This window comes from Neltuma alba, unplaced genomic scaffold (genome assembly GCF_004799145.2).
Source record: "Neltuma alba isolate B1F8T4 unplaced genomic scaffold, ASM479914v2 tig00010855_pilon, whole genome shotgun sequence".
Classification (NCBI taxonomy): Eukaryota; Viridiplantae; Streptophyta; class Magnoliopsida; order Fabales; family Fabaceae; genus Neltuma; species Neltuma alba.
In genome coordinates this window covers 324,494-341,991 of record NW_021635649.1, presented here as the reverse complement: position 1 = coordinate 341,991, position 17,498 = coordinate 324,494, and the positions used below count along the sequence as shown (strand labels likewise).

The 17,498-nt window shown below is 32.5% G+C and overlaps 1 protein-coding gene across 2 annotated transcripts; it reads left to right on the top strand.

The window, feature by feature from the left end:
- Positions 1-10,811: 10,811 nt before the first annotated feature.
- Positions 10,812-17,037, top strand: LOC114759473 (alpha/beta hydrolase domain-containing protein 17B-like). Of its 2 annotated transcripts, none has more exons than XM_028948652.1 (5): positions 10,812-11,384; positions 14,227-14,263; positions 15,643-15,879; positions 15,959-16,006; positions 16,362-16,436. In XM_028948652.1, exons 1-5 carry the CDS (start codon positions 11,080-11,082, stop codon positions 16,434-16,436), a joined length of 702 nt encoding a protein of 233 aa, XP_028804485.1. In that variant the 5' UTR covers positions 10,812-11,079. The 2 variants fall into 2 exon arrangements, with proteins under 2 accessions (XP_028804485.1, XP_028804484.1); XM_028948651.1 differs by having other exon boundaries at positions 10,814-11,384; positions 16,352-17,037.
- The last annotated feature ends 461 nt before the right edge of the window (positions 17,038-17,498 follow it).

Below are 17,498 nucleotides of genomic sequence, written 5' to 3'. Positions count from 1 at the left end.
AGTAAAAAAAAAATGGTTCCCAAGTAACTAAGTGTCAATCTTTGGTTGACTTGGTCTTTGAGCTTTTTAGTTTTTGCATGTAGTTAGTTTTAGCATCTTTAGGTAGTTTGCATTGGTTCATAGTTTTTCATTGCATTTCTTTCATTTGCATCAAAAAAATTTTTAAAAAAATACAACCAAATATCTTGATTTTTCTTTGTTTTGCATATAGATATAGACACTTGCATGTCTTTGCATCATAATGTTGGATCTACATCCAAAATTTGGCAAAATTTTGTGTTTTAAAAAAAAAATCAGTTTGCTGGAACTAAAAAAATTTTTTCACCCAGAAAATTCTGAAAATTGGTATTCTAAAGGTTTTGGGCATTTTAAGCAAGACTAATAGCTATAGTATTAGCCCTAGCATATTTTGGCCAAATTCAAACGTTTTCCCTACTTTTTCTAATTTTCTTTCTTTTTTGGAATTTTTTCAGATTTTTCTGTTTGTGTGTTTTTGTGTTAATTTTTTGATTTTTCTAGTTTTTTAGGATTGCTTTGAGTTTCTTTAGATTGGCTTTTGTTAGGAATTGATTGTGTGACTCATGGCTTGGTTTAATAGCAATCATGATCTACCCTCGCACTCTCACTTTTTTTCATGAAATAGTACATGGAATGAAACATCTTCTAATTCAACATGCTCTCAAGAGATTGAAGAGTTGTTACAACAGTTGGACTCCTTCCAAGCTCAGCTAGAGTCTCAAATGCCTAATCACCTCTCTACCCATGACCCTTCTTGGATGAACCATCCTCCACATCAATCACCTAACCCATCACTCGAACCTCACCAACCATACTTTAATCATATATCTCCACCGTATACATACCACCAAGAACCATCTCCTTTTCCATATCAATACTACCACCAACCCTCATCCCAATCCAAGTATCATTCTCTCTACCAATCTCATAAACATCAATTCAATGAATCTGACCCATTTCTTACTATTCCTAAGAAGGACCAGATACAATTTTTAAGAGAAGCTTATGATTGCTTAAATTCATACTATCATGGATTACTTGAAGAAGCACGGATATTTGGAATTTCAAAGGAATCAGAGGAAGAGTTAGGAGAATGTAAGAGTGCATTGAAGAAGATCTTGAGTGATATAGCTTAAATTGAATACGAGAATGGGAAGGATGAACCAAAGTGCCCAGATTTACTCATACAAGAAGCTGAGATGAAGCAAGAGCATCTATAAACTCATAAGGACTTGTGCCTGACATCAGGTAATATTGATCCTCTTCTTGAGGAGATTGATTCTTGTGCTATAACTACTATTCCTGTTGAAGCTTTTGATAATATGAGTGATATTGAGGTGGATGAAGAAATGGTCTGTGAATCCCCTCATGTTTTTGAACATGCTAATACTCATCTTGTTGCTCTTAGTGGTAGTGATTTGGATGAAGATGCTGTTTTGTGTGATGATTCACATGCCAACCATGTTTCTCTTCCTAGTGTTGAAAGTACTGTTATTGATAAGTATGAGAACATTAAGGTTGCTAAATCTTGTTTGAGTGCAATTATTGATGACAAATGTGAGAATGATCATTGCCTTGAGAACCAATTGCATGATAATTCCTTTGATTTAGTAGCTTCTAGTGTTGTTGAGAAAGACTCTGAAATTTTGACTGACAAAATTATGCATGTAGATGAGTCTTTTCAACAAATTTTGTCTTGTGATTTACCTCCTGACTTAGCTAGCTATGTAAATAATAATATTGCATTGCATAATCATATTCTGCATGAATCTTCTTCTTCTTCCACTCTTTTTTCATCCACCTCTTGTGTTAGTAAAAGTGATGTGATGTACTCCAACAACTGTCAGTTGGATTCTTCATTTTTCGCTTTGCATACACAAGACATTTTTGAAAATATTCCAGATTATTTGATTCCTATAGAAAGGAATCCTATTGACTTTCTTGGATGTGATATTTACTTGGAAGATTTTGCCACTCAGATATACCTATGCCACTCTAGATCTTTCCAAGTTTTTCTTTTTGGACTAGATACTGCTGCTTGTTCAATGTTTCCCTTGCAGGAACCCTCATCACCAAGAAATGTCAATGGAGAAGTGAGCACACTGAAGGGATATATGTTTCTCATTCGGGATGAGAACTTCTCCTACAAGAGTTTGAAAAGATTTCGTTCTAAAGGTTGTCCCTTTCCTTCCTTAACTCTTATCTTTTGAATTACTTGCTTGTTTTGTGAGATAATTGTAGGGGAGGGACATAGCCAGTAGTAAAAGGGTGTTGGTGTTTTGTTTTATTGTTTGTTATTAGTTGCATGCAGTACTTTTCCTACCTTGTCCTTGGACATTTTGAGCTTCTAATTGTTCATATCTTTAGTCTAAGCTTGCATTGAGGACAATGCAAGGATTAAGTGTGGGGGAGTAAGTGTAATGTTTTGTTAGAATTTGTTTTCAAAAAAAAAAAACTTTGCCTTTGGATTTGCTCCTGTTTCCTAAGTATTGCTGCTATAATTGCTCTCTTCTTTGCCTTATTGGTTGATTTCTGAATTGCATCGCATGATTTGAGAGTAATTCTTGCTTAGGAATTTTATTGTTGGTTTCTGTGTCCTCCTGTTTTTATTCGCCTCAGTGTTCGCACTGCTGTATGGGCGAGTTGCTGTTTTCTCTGTTGCTGAATTTTGATTTTTGTAATCTTTGGGCATCTCTTTTAAAATCTTTTTGCACAATGCTTGTGAATATTGCACGGCTGAGTTTGATTGCATTGATCTGAGTGATTCCTGTTCTTAGTTGGTTAGCATAGTAGAATGTCTTTGGTGCAGTGTTATTGACCTTGTTTCATAGCTTGATCCTTAAGGAGGAAACATCTTGGAGAAAGCCTTGATGGAAGGATTGTTGAGCCATATATTTTCTCATCTTGTGTGATTTTCATCTAGTTTTGGTTAACCTCTAGAACTTGTCTAGATTCTTTTTCAAAGCTGCATTAATACCTAGGTTTGTGAAGATGATAGGGGCATTCATTTCTAAACCTTTACCCAAACACAAACCACTTCATTCAACCTTTATTCACCCCTTTGAGCCTTCACTTTCATTCCATTCATTTTTTTTAAGCAGGTGTTTTGCATGAGTTATTTGGTTTTTCATTTTGAAAAGTACATCATTAAAGTCTATATCTCTGCCTTCTTGGGTTTGGATGCCAAAAAAAACACAGAGAGAGAGAGAGAAAAAAGAAGAAAAAAAGAAAAGCAAAAAAAAAAGAAAAAGAAAAAGAAAAAAACAAAGAAGAGAAAATAAGTTGCAACAAAAGAATAAATTTGAAATAAGACATTTAATGGTGGTTTGAAGAGCAAGAATTTCTGTTTCAAAATTTTAAAATCTGCACTTTGGTGTTCTTTTATGATTGTACTTAAACTCACTTTGAGTTGATACTTTATTACTCATGTATTTCACTTGCTAGTTCCTTTCATTCATTTGACCTTGCTTTCCAACATTACAGCCCTTCAAGTCCCCTTGATCATAAGTCTAAGGTATGTTAGTGGTGGAGATATTAGAATTTCTACAAGCTTATGGTAAGTGCTAATCTAGGTGGATTGAGTGAAATTTTTCCTATTTGAGAGATGAGTGAAACACTTGTACCCTATGTGAGCTCTATTATGTTTCTCTTCTTTTATCCTGTTATGTTTCAAGTGTTAATTTCTTTGCACTGAAGTATTCTACAATTGTTGATTGATTAGGAATAAAGGTTGCTTGAGTTAATTGCACATTCATGCTTAGTTAGTTTTGTGTTTGCTTGCATTGAGTGTCTCTATTGGATTCTTCTTTAATGATGTTTTGCCCAGGAGTGCAAAAGGCTAAGTGTGGGGGAGTTGACAAACTCAATTATTTTTATATATTTTGATATCTTTTATATGGGTTTTGTTAACTTAATTAGTCTTTTTGGCCTTAATTGATTGGTAATTGACTTTAATATATTTTATTTTGAATTATTATTTTATAGGGGCAAAATTGTCATATTTTGGTTTAATTTTGATTAATTGATTTTTGAGGACAATTAATGCTACCTTATCCTTGAATTTTGTTTACAGGTTTTGGAAGAAATAAAAATGAAAATTAAAAAGAAAATAAAATAAAATAAAATAAAATAAAAAGATAATTAAAAAGAAGGAACGTTTTGCCCCACCCCACTAATAACCTAATACCCAATTAATCATCCATCATCTTCGGAGAGCAACACACACGCGGGAGGAAAAAAAAAGGAGCTGAACACGGAAAGAGCTGGAGGCGGCGAAGACCAAAGACGCGGCCCATGAGTTGAGAGGCGAGAGGCACGAATAGAAATAGCAAACCAGTGGCGTGAAGGAAGAGGATTCAGCGTGAGCTTCCACAGTGAAATCATACCCCCAGCATTCATCTTCTTTGTTCTTCATGGCTGAACCGAATTGGTTTGTTGGAGCTGTGGTTGTGATGGTTAAGAGTAGCTAAATCCTCCAATTCTCTAGAGCAATAGTTATGGCTTGAACTTAGAGCTTCAAAGGGGAGTTTCAACTCTTCTAATCTTTACTTCTTTCATTATAATTATGATTTCTAGGTCTTAGAATAAATTTTATAATGTTTGAATGGGCTGTGATGATTTATATTTGTATTGAGATTGGTTGTAGTTATTGGAATCTTTGATTAGCATTTAACATTATGCTGTGATTCGCTTTAATTTCTTTACATTGTACTGGGTCAGACTATGTTTTGAAATTATTGTGAACATTCAGTGGTAATTCAAGGTGGCTTGGTTATTGGACTAAAAATGTTAATTGCTTTTCTTTGATTCTCTTTTGGCTAATTGTGCTGAAACAGTTTAATTGTGAATAATTAATATGCAAGGTGGCTTGGTGTTGATTATTCTAATTAAACCGAGTCTAAGGGGTGGCCCTTAGAGTCTTTTGAATTTAGCTAACTCCCAAATTAATTGAAGTAATGATAGCCTTAATCATTGTGCTAGAGGATTGCTTTTCCATTTGCTGTCACTTGTTAATTCTCTTTGTTTATTTCATTCATATCCATTTTATAAACTAAAAATCCAAAAATTATTTACTCATTTTACATCCTTTTAAATTTTGCCAATTAGTTAGTTAAAAAGAAAATCAATCCCTTTCCAACTCAGTTCTTTGTTTTTGATACTTAGTTGCTTAGGATTTTAATTAAAGGCTTCTCAAAATGAAACGACCCGAGTTTTGCACTATATTGTATTGCTTGGATTTATTTTTGATTGGGAACCCCAAGGCGAACGACAAAGGCTCTCATCATCAATCTACAAGTATAATTGCATTATTGTTGATTAAATTCTGCTTGAGTGCTTCAGGATTTATATAATGCATGACATAAGCCACAACTAGTTACTCAATATTATTTTTAATATTTTCCTTATTTTGCTCTTGGTATCAGAGCAGTGTGGAACTAGTAGTGATGGAAAATAACGATATGTCTGATATCGCTTTGATGCCTAGAGCGAAATATGACAAATATTGAAAGTAATATTTTGAATCACTAATTGTGACTCAAGTCATTATACATTATATATCAATACCATACAAGTGGACAAGGATGATATACCTATAATTGTGCATAAAGCAAACATATATACAAATACAAGAGCGTGTTAATCACATGCTTTAATGTAATGTTATAAATTGAAAATTTTATGACCAATAAGCCCAGAGATTTAACACTACGTGTGAAGAAGGACCATGTAATTATCTTGGTCATCTTATAAGTTATTGGGTTAAAGGATCATTATGTTACATCTTAAAAATAGTGGCTGGGATTTATATATTCCTTGCATATCTTAAGATTAATTTTCTATTAATATTATTTGGTTTAGATTTAAAATGAAATTAAAGTATATTGAGATAAGAATTGATGTAATTTATTTTCTAGTAAAACCATCTCCAATAAAAAAAATACTCGTGTTTATTAAAAAAAAAGTGAGGTGAATTAGGTGTTTTTAAAATTTTTGTCAAAACCCTTTTCTAATGGCATGAAAGCTCTTCTTATAAATAGAAAAATTATGGGTTTTATTCTACTTGTAATATCTAATTATTATTACTTACATATTTAATTAAAAAAATTTTCCCATCTAAAACAATAAAAGAGTGGAAAAGTGGAGCAATAAAATAAAAGAGCTTTAAAATAAGATGAATGAGAGTTTAAGAAAGAAGGACATAAAAAATTTGTAGGACTACTAATTAAGCCTAATCACTTAGCTTATGTTTAGTCCTCAAATAAATCCAGTTAAATGCAAGAAACATAAATCTATACATTTTTTTTCTTTACAACTAAACGTGTTTAAAATTGAAGGGTCAATGTGATCTTTTCACATTTATGACAAATTATAATTAGATCTAAAAAAATTAATTATATTTTTTCAAATTCGCCCAACTTATATTATAATTATATTTTTTTATATTTTATTCTTTTGGTTCTAAATATAAGATATATTTTATAGTGTATAAAATAGAACTTATATTTAGGACCAGAGAGAGTAGTTGTGACTTATAAATTTCCTTTTAAAATTATTGAAACGTTATTATCAAACATGAAAATGAATGAAGAATTTTATATTAAATTTTAGTTCTATAAATATAAAAATTTGGTCCAACTAAAACTTATATTGATCCTCATTGTTCATGCCTTAGGAACTATATATATATAGCATGCTAATTGCTAAATGATGTGTGTGATTCATGTATTACATTTATCTACACACACACATACACGTAGAATAACAATTTATATAAAATATAAAAATTATAACGAGTTATACTATTCATTAATTATAAATAAATAGTGTTGTTCATTTAACAAATCCCAGTCAAATATATTTTATGCTAAAGAAGTAAAAATATGATCGTAGTACCAATAGCAAACACAGAAATCTTAATTTGATATATGATGGAAGAGCTTAAAACAAAATTTAAAAGATCAAATTAGAAAAAAATAATTTTCTTAAAAATATTTTTATTTTCTATTTACAAGGCACCTTTAACATATTTCACCAAAACCAAAAGAAATATTAAATTTTATTAATTTGGTTAACTTTTTAACTTTACTCCCATTCAATTTATTCAATAATAAATAAAACATAAAATCGTGTATTTATATAAAAAATTAATAATTTATATATTGTTTCATTCTTTGTACCTTGTAAAGGAAATCAGAAGAGAAGCAGTTAAGAAGAAGAAATAATTGTAAATTTGCAATGTGAAAAAGTGGTGGCGCGTGGAGAATGAGTGAGCGTGGGAGTCGTGCGGCGTAAAAACGAGAGCCAAAGAAGGTAATCACACATGGGAAATGCCCCCACAATTCCACTAACCGAAAACACCTCACATGCCCTCTCTCCCATCTCTTTCTTTCCTACCCGCCAAGCAAACATTGCATTAGCCCCTGACACGTCAACATTTTCTGTACACGTCACCCCCTCAAGTGGGCCCCCTCAACCCCCAAACGCGATGCCGTTTCCGGGTTAGACTCCACTCTTTTTTTTTTTTTTCTTTGCTGCACATAGATATGAAACAATTTTATTCAAAGGTACTAACAGACACTAAATATAAACATTCTTTCATTAGACATCTGAACTTTTGAGTCTTATTGTGAGAAACTAGCTCATTCCATTAAACCTAATACTTGCTCAGGTCTCTATGTGGGCCCGCCAAATTCTATCCGGATCTTCTAAATTGCGGGCTGGGGCCCAACAAGGATGTTTCCTTTCCACTCCTAGGGAGCAAATTCTTGTGCTTTTAATATAAGGTCACAATTGAAGTCATGTGAAAAAAAGTATAGAAAACGATAAAAATGCAAATATAACATCACAAACTTTTTTTTAGTCTAAGTAAAAATAAAATTTTTTAAGATAGCCTAAAAATGTCATGGCTATTAAGTCAATCAATATTGAGCGTTTAGTAGAAATGTAGACCAAGAAAATAATGTAAAAATATATATGAAATTTTCAAAATGATGCAAGAATATTATAACCATTGAAAAATTCATATATATATTTGGTTATTTTTGTATCATTTTGAAAACTACATATGATTTTTTTATTATTTTGAAAATTTTATATATATTTTTGTACCATTTTCTTAGTTGATAACTTGATATGTTTGTTAAAATGATCAATATTAGTTAACTTAACTGTTATGAAATTTTTAAACCATTTTAAAAATTTTATGTGTACTTTTATATTCAAAAAAAGTTTACAATGTTTGCTGCTTCTAGCAAAATATTTGATGATGATATTTACATCTTAAGAAAATAACTGAGTCCCTTATAAGGGACTCTGGCCAAAAAAAAAAATCTTATAAGGGACTCAAATATCGTTTTTCTTTGTTGAAATAATTTTGCTTTTTTTTTTTTCTTTTGGAAGAGTGGTTTTAAAGAGATAACCGAGTCTTTAGAAATATAAAAATGAATTTCACCATTTTTTCATCTTCAATTGAGAGAATTTATATAACATGAACATGCATTTGATCTGAACGTCATTTTGTTTCATACCAAATGTTTTTTTGTTCCAAAAGAAAAAAGTTGTCTTGTTTTTATACTAAATGTTGATTAAAATTATATGCAAATATTCACAATTTTGAATTTATAATTTGAATATTTTCAGTCACTTAGACAAATGTCTTTCAAACTTGACATTAATTCTTTATCCAATGCATAGTGCTGTAGGATTCTATTCCTACTGATTCTAGAAGAACATGCTTGACTTAAAATTGTCGGTTAAAAAAAAAAAATACTTGACTTAAATTTACAATATCTTGTCATGAAAATGAAATACAATTAAATGAACCTTTGTCGAACCGTCAATTTAATTTAAAGAAAGATAATCAATATTAAAAGCTAGTGATAAACTCTTCTTTCCCCCCTCGTTTTGGATTATGTCATTTTGCCTGTAAGAAGTGACTAATTAAATTCGAGCTGGCTAGATTCGCCCAACATTTAATTTTCCAAGAATAATAATCAGTAAATATTTTTAAAATGTGGTATCATTGGCATTTTTTCCATAAAAAAAAATTAGATAACACAAACTTACCAAATATATATATTACGACTAAATGTATTTGGTTACTTAAAAGAGTTCGAAGCCTAAATTCTCATATACCCTTCATTCACTCATATCACCTCTTAAAATTATCCATTACATAAATAAATAGAGTGCTGTAAATCACATTTCATTATCTATGAACATATCATATGTAAGATATTTTATTATGTTAAGACATAAATTTGTTATGAAAATTTTTACTTAAGAGTGCTATATACCCGCAAGTTGTTTTGAGGTTCAATGTTGATTTAGAAGTTTAAAGACATTGTAATTTTGTCGTTTACTGTTAAAAAAACTAACATTAATTGTTAGAATATTGACATTGGCAATTAATATTTTTAACATTCCAACACTTTTATATTTTTGGGATACTATTGAACCCAAACAAACGGTCGGGTTGCTTAACACTTAAAATTTTTATGATAAATTTGTACTTTAATTCTATTCTATTTAAGTTAAAAATTTAAAACTTGAGTTCTTTTAAAAATGGTTTAAATTATTTATTTACTTTTTGACAAAAAAAAAGCTGGAAATGTTTCTCATTTACAAGTTCAAAACTTTGACATTTTTGGTTAAATTTTACCTACAATAAGATGCATTCTTGGTTCTGCAATGATATTTGATTAGCACAATAAAATAATCTAACACAATCATCATTACAACATATTACAATAAACCACTTCATTTATACTACCTTCGGTTCTAAATATAAGAGTTAGTTGACTAATTTGAGTAGATGAAGAAAATAAGTTAAATTAGTTATTTGTAATAAATAAGTGTTGTCTTTCTTAAAATATCCTTACTAATCAAATTTATTAGTTAGAACTACCATTATTAGCAGGACTATCTTGAGAAAAAATAGATAAATATGAGAGACAAAGTGAATTGATGTCTTATATTTAGGACAACAAAAAAAGTTAAACGAGATCTTATATTAAGGATGGGATAATATTACATAATAAAGTTATGTAATTTGAATTCAGACTTGCATGAATCAATGTATATGCATTTATATAATCTATGAATCAGCATTTAAACAATTACCTTCCATTTTCATCTTTGATATCAGTTCACAATTATTTTCATTGTTTAGATAAAACATAAATTTTCATTTCATGATTCCTTGATGATGGTAAACCAAACAAATGTTTAATAATCATAACTCTATTACATTACGTTTCTTGACACATACGATTTCTGGTTCTTATTATAAGATCCCTTTTGTAAGAATTTTTTTTATCCTTAATACAAGTCATTTGAAGAATTCATTAATCCTTCTTTATCAATTTTGCTCATACAACTACTATTTAAATATATCTTTTTGTTTCTCCCTCTCTTTTTTACACAGTCTCATTAATAAGAGGTAAAGTTAAAATTTTTTATTCATTTAAGACAGACTCAGTGGGTTACTTCTTGTCCTTAGTGTGAATTAGTTGAAAGTTTTCTCTTTATAACAAGTGGAGTATTTCATTGTGTTGACTGTGATTTTACTCTGGCGAAAAATAAAAGGCTGATTTTTTGAACCAAACGGTACTCTTCTTCTTGGATTGAAGTAAGGGATGGTACAAAGAATATATTCAGTTACTCACTAACTAACACGGATCAACCCGCATCTTCCTGTTCAGCTAGTAATCTACTTTGGAAAAAGGAATTGAAACAGTAAATATTTCAATTTCAATTCACGTATTTATATGATTGAGGACACTATCAAACCACAATTGAAATCTATGACTCTTCCATTGCAAAAGTTGATCTCCACATCGAAATCCACTTCCCCTCTCACTCCCTTACCAAACTCCACGCGCCGCCCTCCTCTCCTCCATCGCTGCCGTCACCGTCACATCTCTCTCCTTCTTCTCTTTTTATCCCTGCTCCTCCTCCTCCTCTTCTTCTTCTTCTTTGTGTCTACGTAGTTTCTTTTTTCCATCGAAGAAGAGGGTGAGGATTGAGGGGTATTCTGTCTATGTGTCTCTAGAAGAAGATATGGGCGGAGTTACTTCGTCAATTGCCGCCAAGTTCGCCTTCTTTCCGCCTAACCCTCCTTCTTACACCGTGATCGCTGACAGTGAAGTTGACGGTCGATTATCTATTCCTGAGGTTCCCAGGAAGGACAACGTTGACGTGCTTCAGCTTCGAACTCGTCGAGGCAATGAAATCGTGGCTGTTTATGTCAAGCATCGCAAGCCGACTGGTACTATGCTTTACTCGCATGGGAATGCCGCTGATTTGGGTCAGATGTTCGAGCTCTTTGTCGAATTGAGCAATAGGCTTCGTCTTAATGTGATGGGGTACTTCTCTTTGATGTTGAGTTTTAAGCTCGCTTTCTCTGTCTCAATATCTGACTACCCGTTAGTTTTTACTCTAGATTGGAAGAACTAGGATAATATTTCTTGGGTGATTCGTGGATAGATGCTTCTGAAAAAACCAAGTAGCTTGATTGCTTCGTTTTGAAATTTCACTCTTTAATGATGTCTTGAATATCATACTGTGCTCGAATGGCCTTGGAAAAGCGTACATCCCGTAATTACGCTTGGATTTATCGGTTTCTCCACTTTATTTTTTGGATGACGGGTTCCTCCAGCTTGTAACGTTACTTCCGTGGCTTGAGTTCGAAATAACGTGTTTGATTTCTCTGCTAATGAAAGAAGTAGGGTGAAGGTTTCTAGGATCCTCAGATAAATGATAAACTGGGGCAATATTGTGAAAGATTGAAGTATTTACTGTCTCCGTGTTGCTGGTACAGATAATTACAGAAGCTATGAACTGTGTGAAAGTCAAGGATTACCTCGTCTACTTGAACTTGGGTCTGACATTGGAAGTTCAGTTGCCTTCTTATAAACAGATCGTGGAATCTTACTTGCTAGGAGCGTTGGGCTGCTTCTGTTTAGATAGTGTAACTGTTGGTATTGGCAGATCATTTTGGTTTCCCTTCTCATGAAGTTTGTGCTGTTGGATTAAATGAATATGCAAGGAAAGAGTCTAGCTGGTGCCTCTTTGATTTGCTTATATTTTGCTATGTTATTAACTTCTTGTTTAGATATTTTTTGCTGTTAATGTTAGTGGTTGATGGGTTTATAGGTGCTCTCATTACATGAAATTAACTAGTTGAACATCCTATATTGTTATATGGTATGGAAGATCGAGGTTGTTCATTAATTGTCAAGTGTATTTGTCATTATATTTCTATTATGTTTCACTAAATCTGAAAACAAAGAAATGGATAAATTTGTAAAGGAGATGGGACAAATTTGGACTATGGTTACTAGAGGAGAGATGAAGTTGACAAAAATGACCATTTTAGTGGCGTGCTATTTTAGCAGTATCATGGATAGTTTTGTGTGTGTTTTTATGTTTTAATAGAACATCCTTGCAAGCATTTCTCGTCTCAATTTGGTTTTTGGGATTTAATTTTTTTAGCCCCATAAACCGATAAGTCACATTTAAACAATTGTTTTCAACGGCATTTTAAAGAAGTTCTTTTGAATGGCCAAACCAATCTGCTGAAGAGATGGCTTTTTAGGACTAATTTGATGTGTTAAGCAAAATTTTCCCTTGACAGGCTACTTTGTCACATTAAAATAATCAGTGCATGCCCTTGAAAGCCTGGTTAAATTAGAGCCAATAACAAATTGATATACAATATGTCATTAAGGATAAGTTGGTGCTTTGTTTGTTTCAGCAGAACCCCTTTTTCCTAATCGTTGAGCTTGATGGAACCCACTTTTTTCGGGTAGACTGTATATGTATGTTGAAGTGGCCATTTGAATTTAGTACTTGAACAAGTAAGAAGATACCCCTTGGGGGTATATTTCAATTCAACCGCACACGTTTTCTTTTCTGATGTGACAAATTCAGTGGTCTATCTTGCATGTTAACAGAAAAAAGTGGTTCTGTTTTAAGGCAGGACTGTGAACAAATGGATTATTTTAACGAAAACAGTAAAATTTTAATCTCAAAAATATCTTTCTATGTTGAAAATGCATAATCTGTGACAATTTATCATTGTATGCAATGCGTGATAATAATTACTGCTGTGATCCTCTACATCAAACTATTTAACTATGCTTAAACTTGTATATCAAACCACAGAAAATGATAGGAAAAATGTATGGGTTACTACTTCGTATCCAACTGAGCATGCAACTTCACATGCAGTCATGATTAATAAGTGATTCTGGGTGCCCTGGATACTGCAGGCGCTCATCCTTCAGGGATCTTATTTACTAATCTTGTATTGGATGACATTAGTAATTGACTTACCAAGTACCCAAAACCCCCTCCCTTTCCCTCCTGCGTTTATCCAAACAGGGCCTGAATGCATGTATCATGAGTATATTGACTTTGATCTGTATATTTGTGACATTGCATATTCTTGTCTGTGATATCAATTGTAGGGAGCAACTGCAAAGCTTGCAAATTTTATTCTTGTTTTGCTCATTTTCCATCCTCTTTAAGTCATTTTATTTAGATTTGGAGGACCTAGTTTAATGCTCCAAAATATATATTTGTCTACAATTTCTTTAAATAATAACATTGGGAAGCTTAAATTAGACTAACCTCTTAAAAGTTTTGCTGGATTTCTCATGATACCCCTTTTGCTTTAAAAACTAGAATAAACTTCCAAGTCATGTTCTGTCAGTAAAGTTAACTTTCTATACAATATACATTTTTGCCAAAAATAAAATTACTCGAATGTTTTTACTATCATATTAAGGATAAAATCATAGTCCCATGTTAGAGCTTAACAGCAACTTTTCTGTCTTTATGATCATATTAAAAATAAAATCACAGTCCCGTTATGCAAAAAGTAAACATTTCTCAACAAAAAATACATTGGAGGGCAGTTTTCTGCAAAATATGACAAAATGTCGGGTACCAAAGGTAACTTGTCTAACAAAAGGGGTATTAAGGGTAATTTGGCCAAACTTCAGAGGTTGATTAATTTACTTGGTTGGAAAAGATGTTCTCATGTGGCATCCTTTTATTTCAAATGAGAAATACATTTGGGGATTTACTTTCAAATGCCATTTTTTAGATGTATCATATATTCTGAAGCACCATATAATCACTAGTGCTAATTTTTCCTTCCCTTTAGATTATTTACTACTCTTCATATTGCTATTTCTGCAGTTACGATTACTCTGGCTATGGACAGTCAACAGGAAAGGTAGGTTCCTCAACTTTTCGGTGCCTTTAAAATATACTCCGTATATTAGATCTTTAGACAGAATTATTATCAGTGTTCTTCATGACTATTTAATATACTTTGTTTGAAATTAAACTCTTTTTGCATGTTCTCTTATAAGCCGATTTGTTATGAGTTATAACAGTTTTCTATTCATCCTTTGTTTTTTACATTATTATTTTATCATTTTCTTCCTCATTGTGTCTTCCTTTGATTGGTAAATCCATAATGAAGGCCAAGATGTTAATAATTTGGCAGTTAGGATTCTTATTGGGAACTTAAGATTCTAGTAATTGTGGATTTGATTTGATTAATTTTCATATTAAATATGGTTTCCTATCCCTACTAGGGCTATCCCAGTAATAAGTTTGTATCTATTGACCTGAAAAAAGTGTATCATCTATGGTTGCTATTATTTAGAGATTATATACTAAAATTTCAATCTTTGGAGATTAATTGTCTTTGGCGGTAATATATATGATTCGTTTTCTTGTTTGTCTCTTGTTCCTATTCCCCTGTATTTCTATCTTCATAATGTGTCTTCACTACTCACAGCCCAGTCTGCAGAAGGCTTTTTGTTTCTACCAACTTGAGATTCCCTATTTTCTCAATTATTAAGTCATCATCCTGCAATCTTTGGTTTTGCAGAAATGCGGAAACCTACAAATTTGACTTGGAGGTTTTTTAAAACCTTAAAAGTGTCTCTGGGGCTAGCTGGCCAAGGAAAGCCTGACAGTATAAATAGTCATTTACCTATTGTTGACCTGCCTTGGATTGATTCCTTACTCTTAATTTTAATCAGTGGACAATACCACCACATTCTTGCATTCGGTCAAGAAAGTCATTTGCAGAATGATTCTTTTGCAAAATACATTTTTTAATGTCTATTTGGGATGTTAAGTATTATGTCAGAGCTGTCAGTAACCAAACAAGAGTCGCTGACATTTGCTTTAATACTTTCGTCTTAAAATGAAAGGGACAAAATGCATACTTATATGCTTTAACCCCCTTTATATGATGAGCCTTCGTAATTTTGAGGGTCATCTCATTTGTGGATATTATCTTAATAATCACGAAAACTTTTTTGGGATCTGCAGTGGCTAAGCTGCTTTAATAGAAGCTTCTTTTTCTTCACCATTGACATTTCTTTGGGTTCATAATTAACTCCTTTGGTGGGGGGACAATCTGTGGAAGCTGGATGATAGATCTGTGGTTCTACCCAGTTGTTGCTTTACCATATTTTGATTAAAGGAATATTGTACTGTCTGACTATTGTATTTTCTGTTTATTTTGCAACGACAACAAGAAGCTTGTTTACATTCTTACCTGTAAGTTAACAGCTATCCTTTCTGTTGAAACAGCCGACTGAATATAATACATACGCAGATATTGATGCTGCTTATAAATGCTTAAAAGAGAAATATGGTGTGAAAGATGAACAGTTGATATTGTATGGTCAATCTGTTGGGAGTGGTCCCACAGTTGATCTTGCTTCACGGTTACCTGGGCTGAGAGGTGTTGTCTTGCACAGTCCAATTTTGTCTGGGCTGAGGGTACTGTATCCTGTAAAACGAACATACTGGTTCGATATTTACAAGGTAGACTATTCACGTTGAATATGTTCCAGTCTGTTTTATTCCTAAGATGGGGACTTATGCAATTTGTTTTTCCATTCAGAATATTGACAAAATTGGCATGGTGAACTGTCCTGTTTTGGTTATACATGTAAGTAGCCCTCTCATCCTTGTGCGTGGCAAATAAGTTTTGGTGTTTCTTTTAGATCAACGATTTTTACGTAGCAGGTATCCTTTCAGTTATCAACTAATTGAAACACTAGGTTCCATGCCTTATTAATGTTTAAAGTAAGTTCTGAACTAGAGTCATAGCAGAGCATGCTTAATTGTCCATTAGGTTAGGATGCTGTCCTAGATTTGTTCTTCCAATAATACCATTTGCTGGCTTCTTCCCCATATTATTTTCTCTTCATTTTCCGTGCATATCCTTTTTCTCTCGAGGCTTTGTTATAATTATAAACTAGTGAAGATAACAGTCTTTTGTTTTTATGTTCAGGGGACAACAGATGAAGTTGTGGATTGTTCCCATGGGAAGCAGCTTTGGGAGCTTTGCAAGGAAAAGTATGAACCCTTATGGGTAAGTGGTGGGGGACATTGTAATCTAGAGCTTTACCCAGAATTCATTAAACATCTAAAGAAATTTGTACAGACAATTAGCAATTCTAAATCAGCCGCAAATGGTTCTCAGAAAGATACAGCAGAAAAAACTGAGAATCAAACCAAAGCTTGCAAGGATTCTGAAGGTGGAACTTCAGACACAATTGAATTGGCAGCTGATCTTCCAGAAGCTTCTCGAAACAGTTTAGATAGCAGTCTTGAGAAGTCTAAAATATCAAACAAACCAGAAAAATCTCGAATGAGCACTGACCATGTTGATAGGTTTAGGAGGAAAAAAGGCCTAATTTGGTAGTTTCTTATACAAACCATATCCAGAATAAATTATCTACAAGTAATACTTGGCAGGTATTCTAATTCCCCCGTCCTCGAGGAATCATATACCAATTCTAAATGAATATATCGAGTGAGATTTCAGTGTTATTTTTCTCCCGCTTTAGGTCCATAACCCTGCTGTATGTATGTTAAATGATTGAGTAATGTGTATCTGTATGTTCTGTAATACGAACAGCTGGATCTAAATGCAATTATTAAGTTCAATTTGTTCTGTAAATTTTAAAATTGTCTCATGTATATTTTCAGGAGGATTGAGTATAAAGAAATAGGTACCCCCATTAGGTTCTGCTGAGGGGACATAAGAAATCATCTGCCATTCAATTTGACTTGTTAATGTATTGATGAAATCCTTGGTTAATATTAATCTTCCTTACCTGGTGTGCTCCTAAATGTGAGCAATATCGTATCTTCTACCGAAGTTTGTTTTCTTATTGAATTAGATATGGGGTTTCATACATTACATGGATCTTAGAGCAAATCATACTATTCAAGGTTTATAGATGGTTTATGTTGGCTATTTATCTTCCATTAGCTTCTATAACCAGTTTAGACAGCTGCCTTGGGAAGTCTTAATAAGACAGACCAGAAAATCTCAGATGAGCACTGACCATGATGTTGGTACTTTTAGGGTAAAAGAAGGCTTCATTTGGTGGTCTCATATACAAACCATGTCATAATTTACTTTGTTGTTT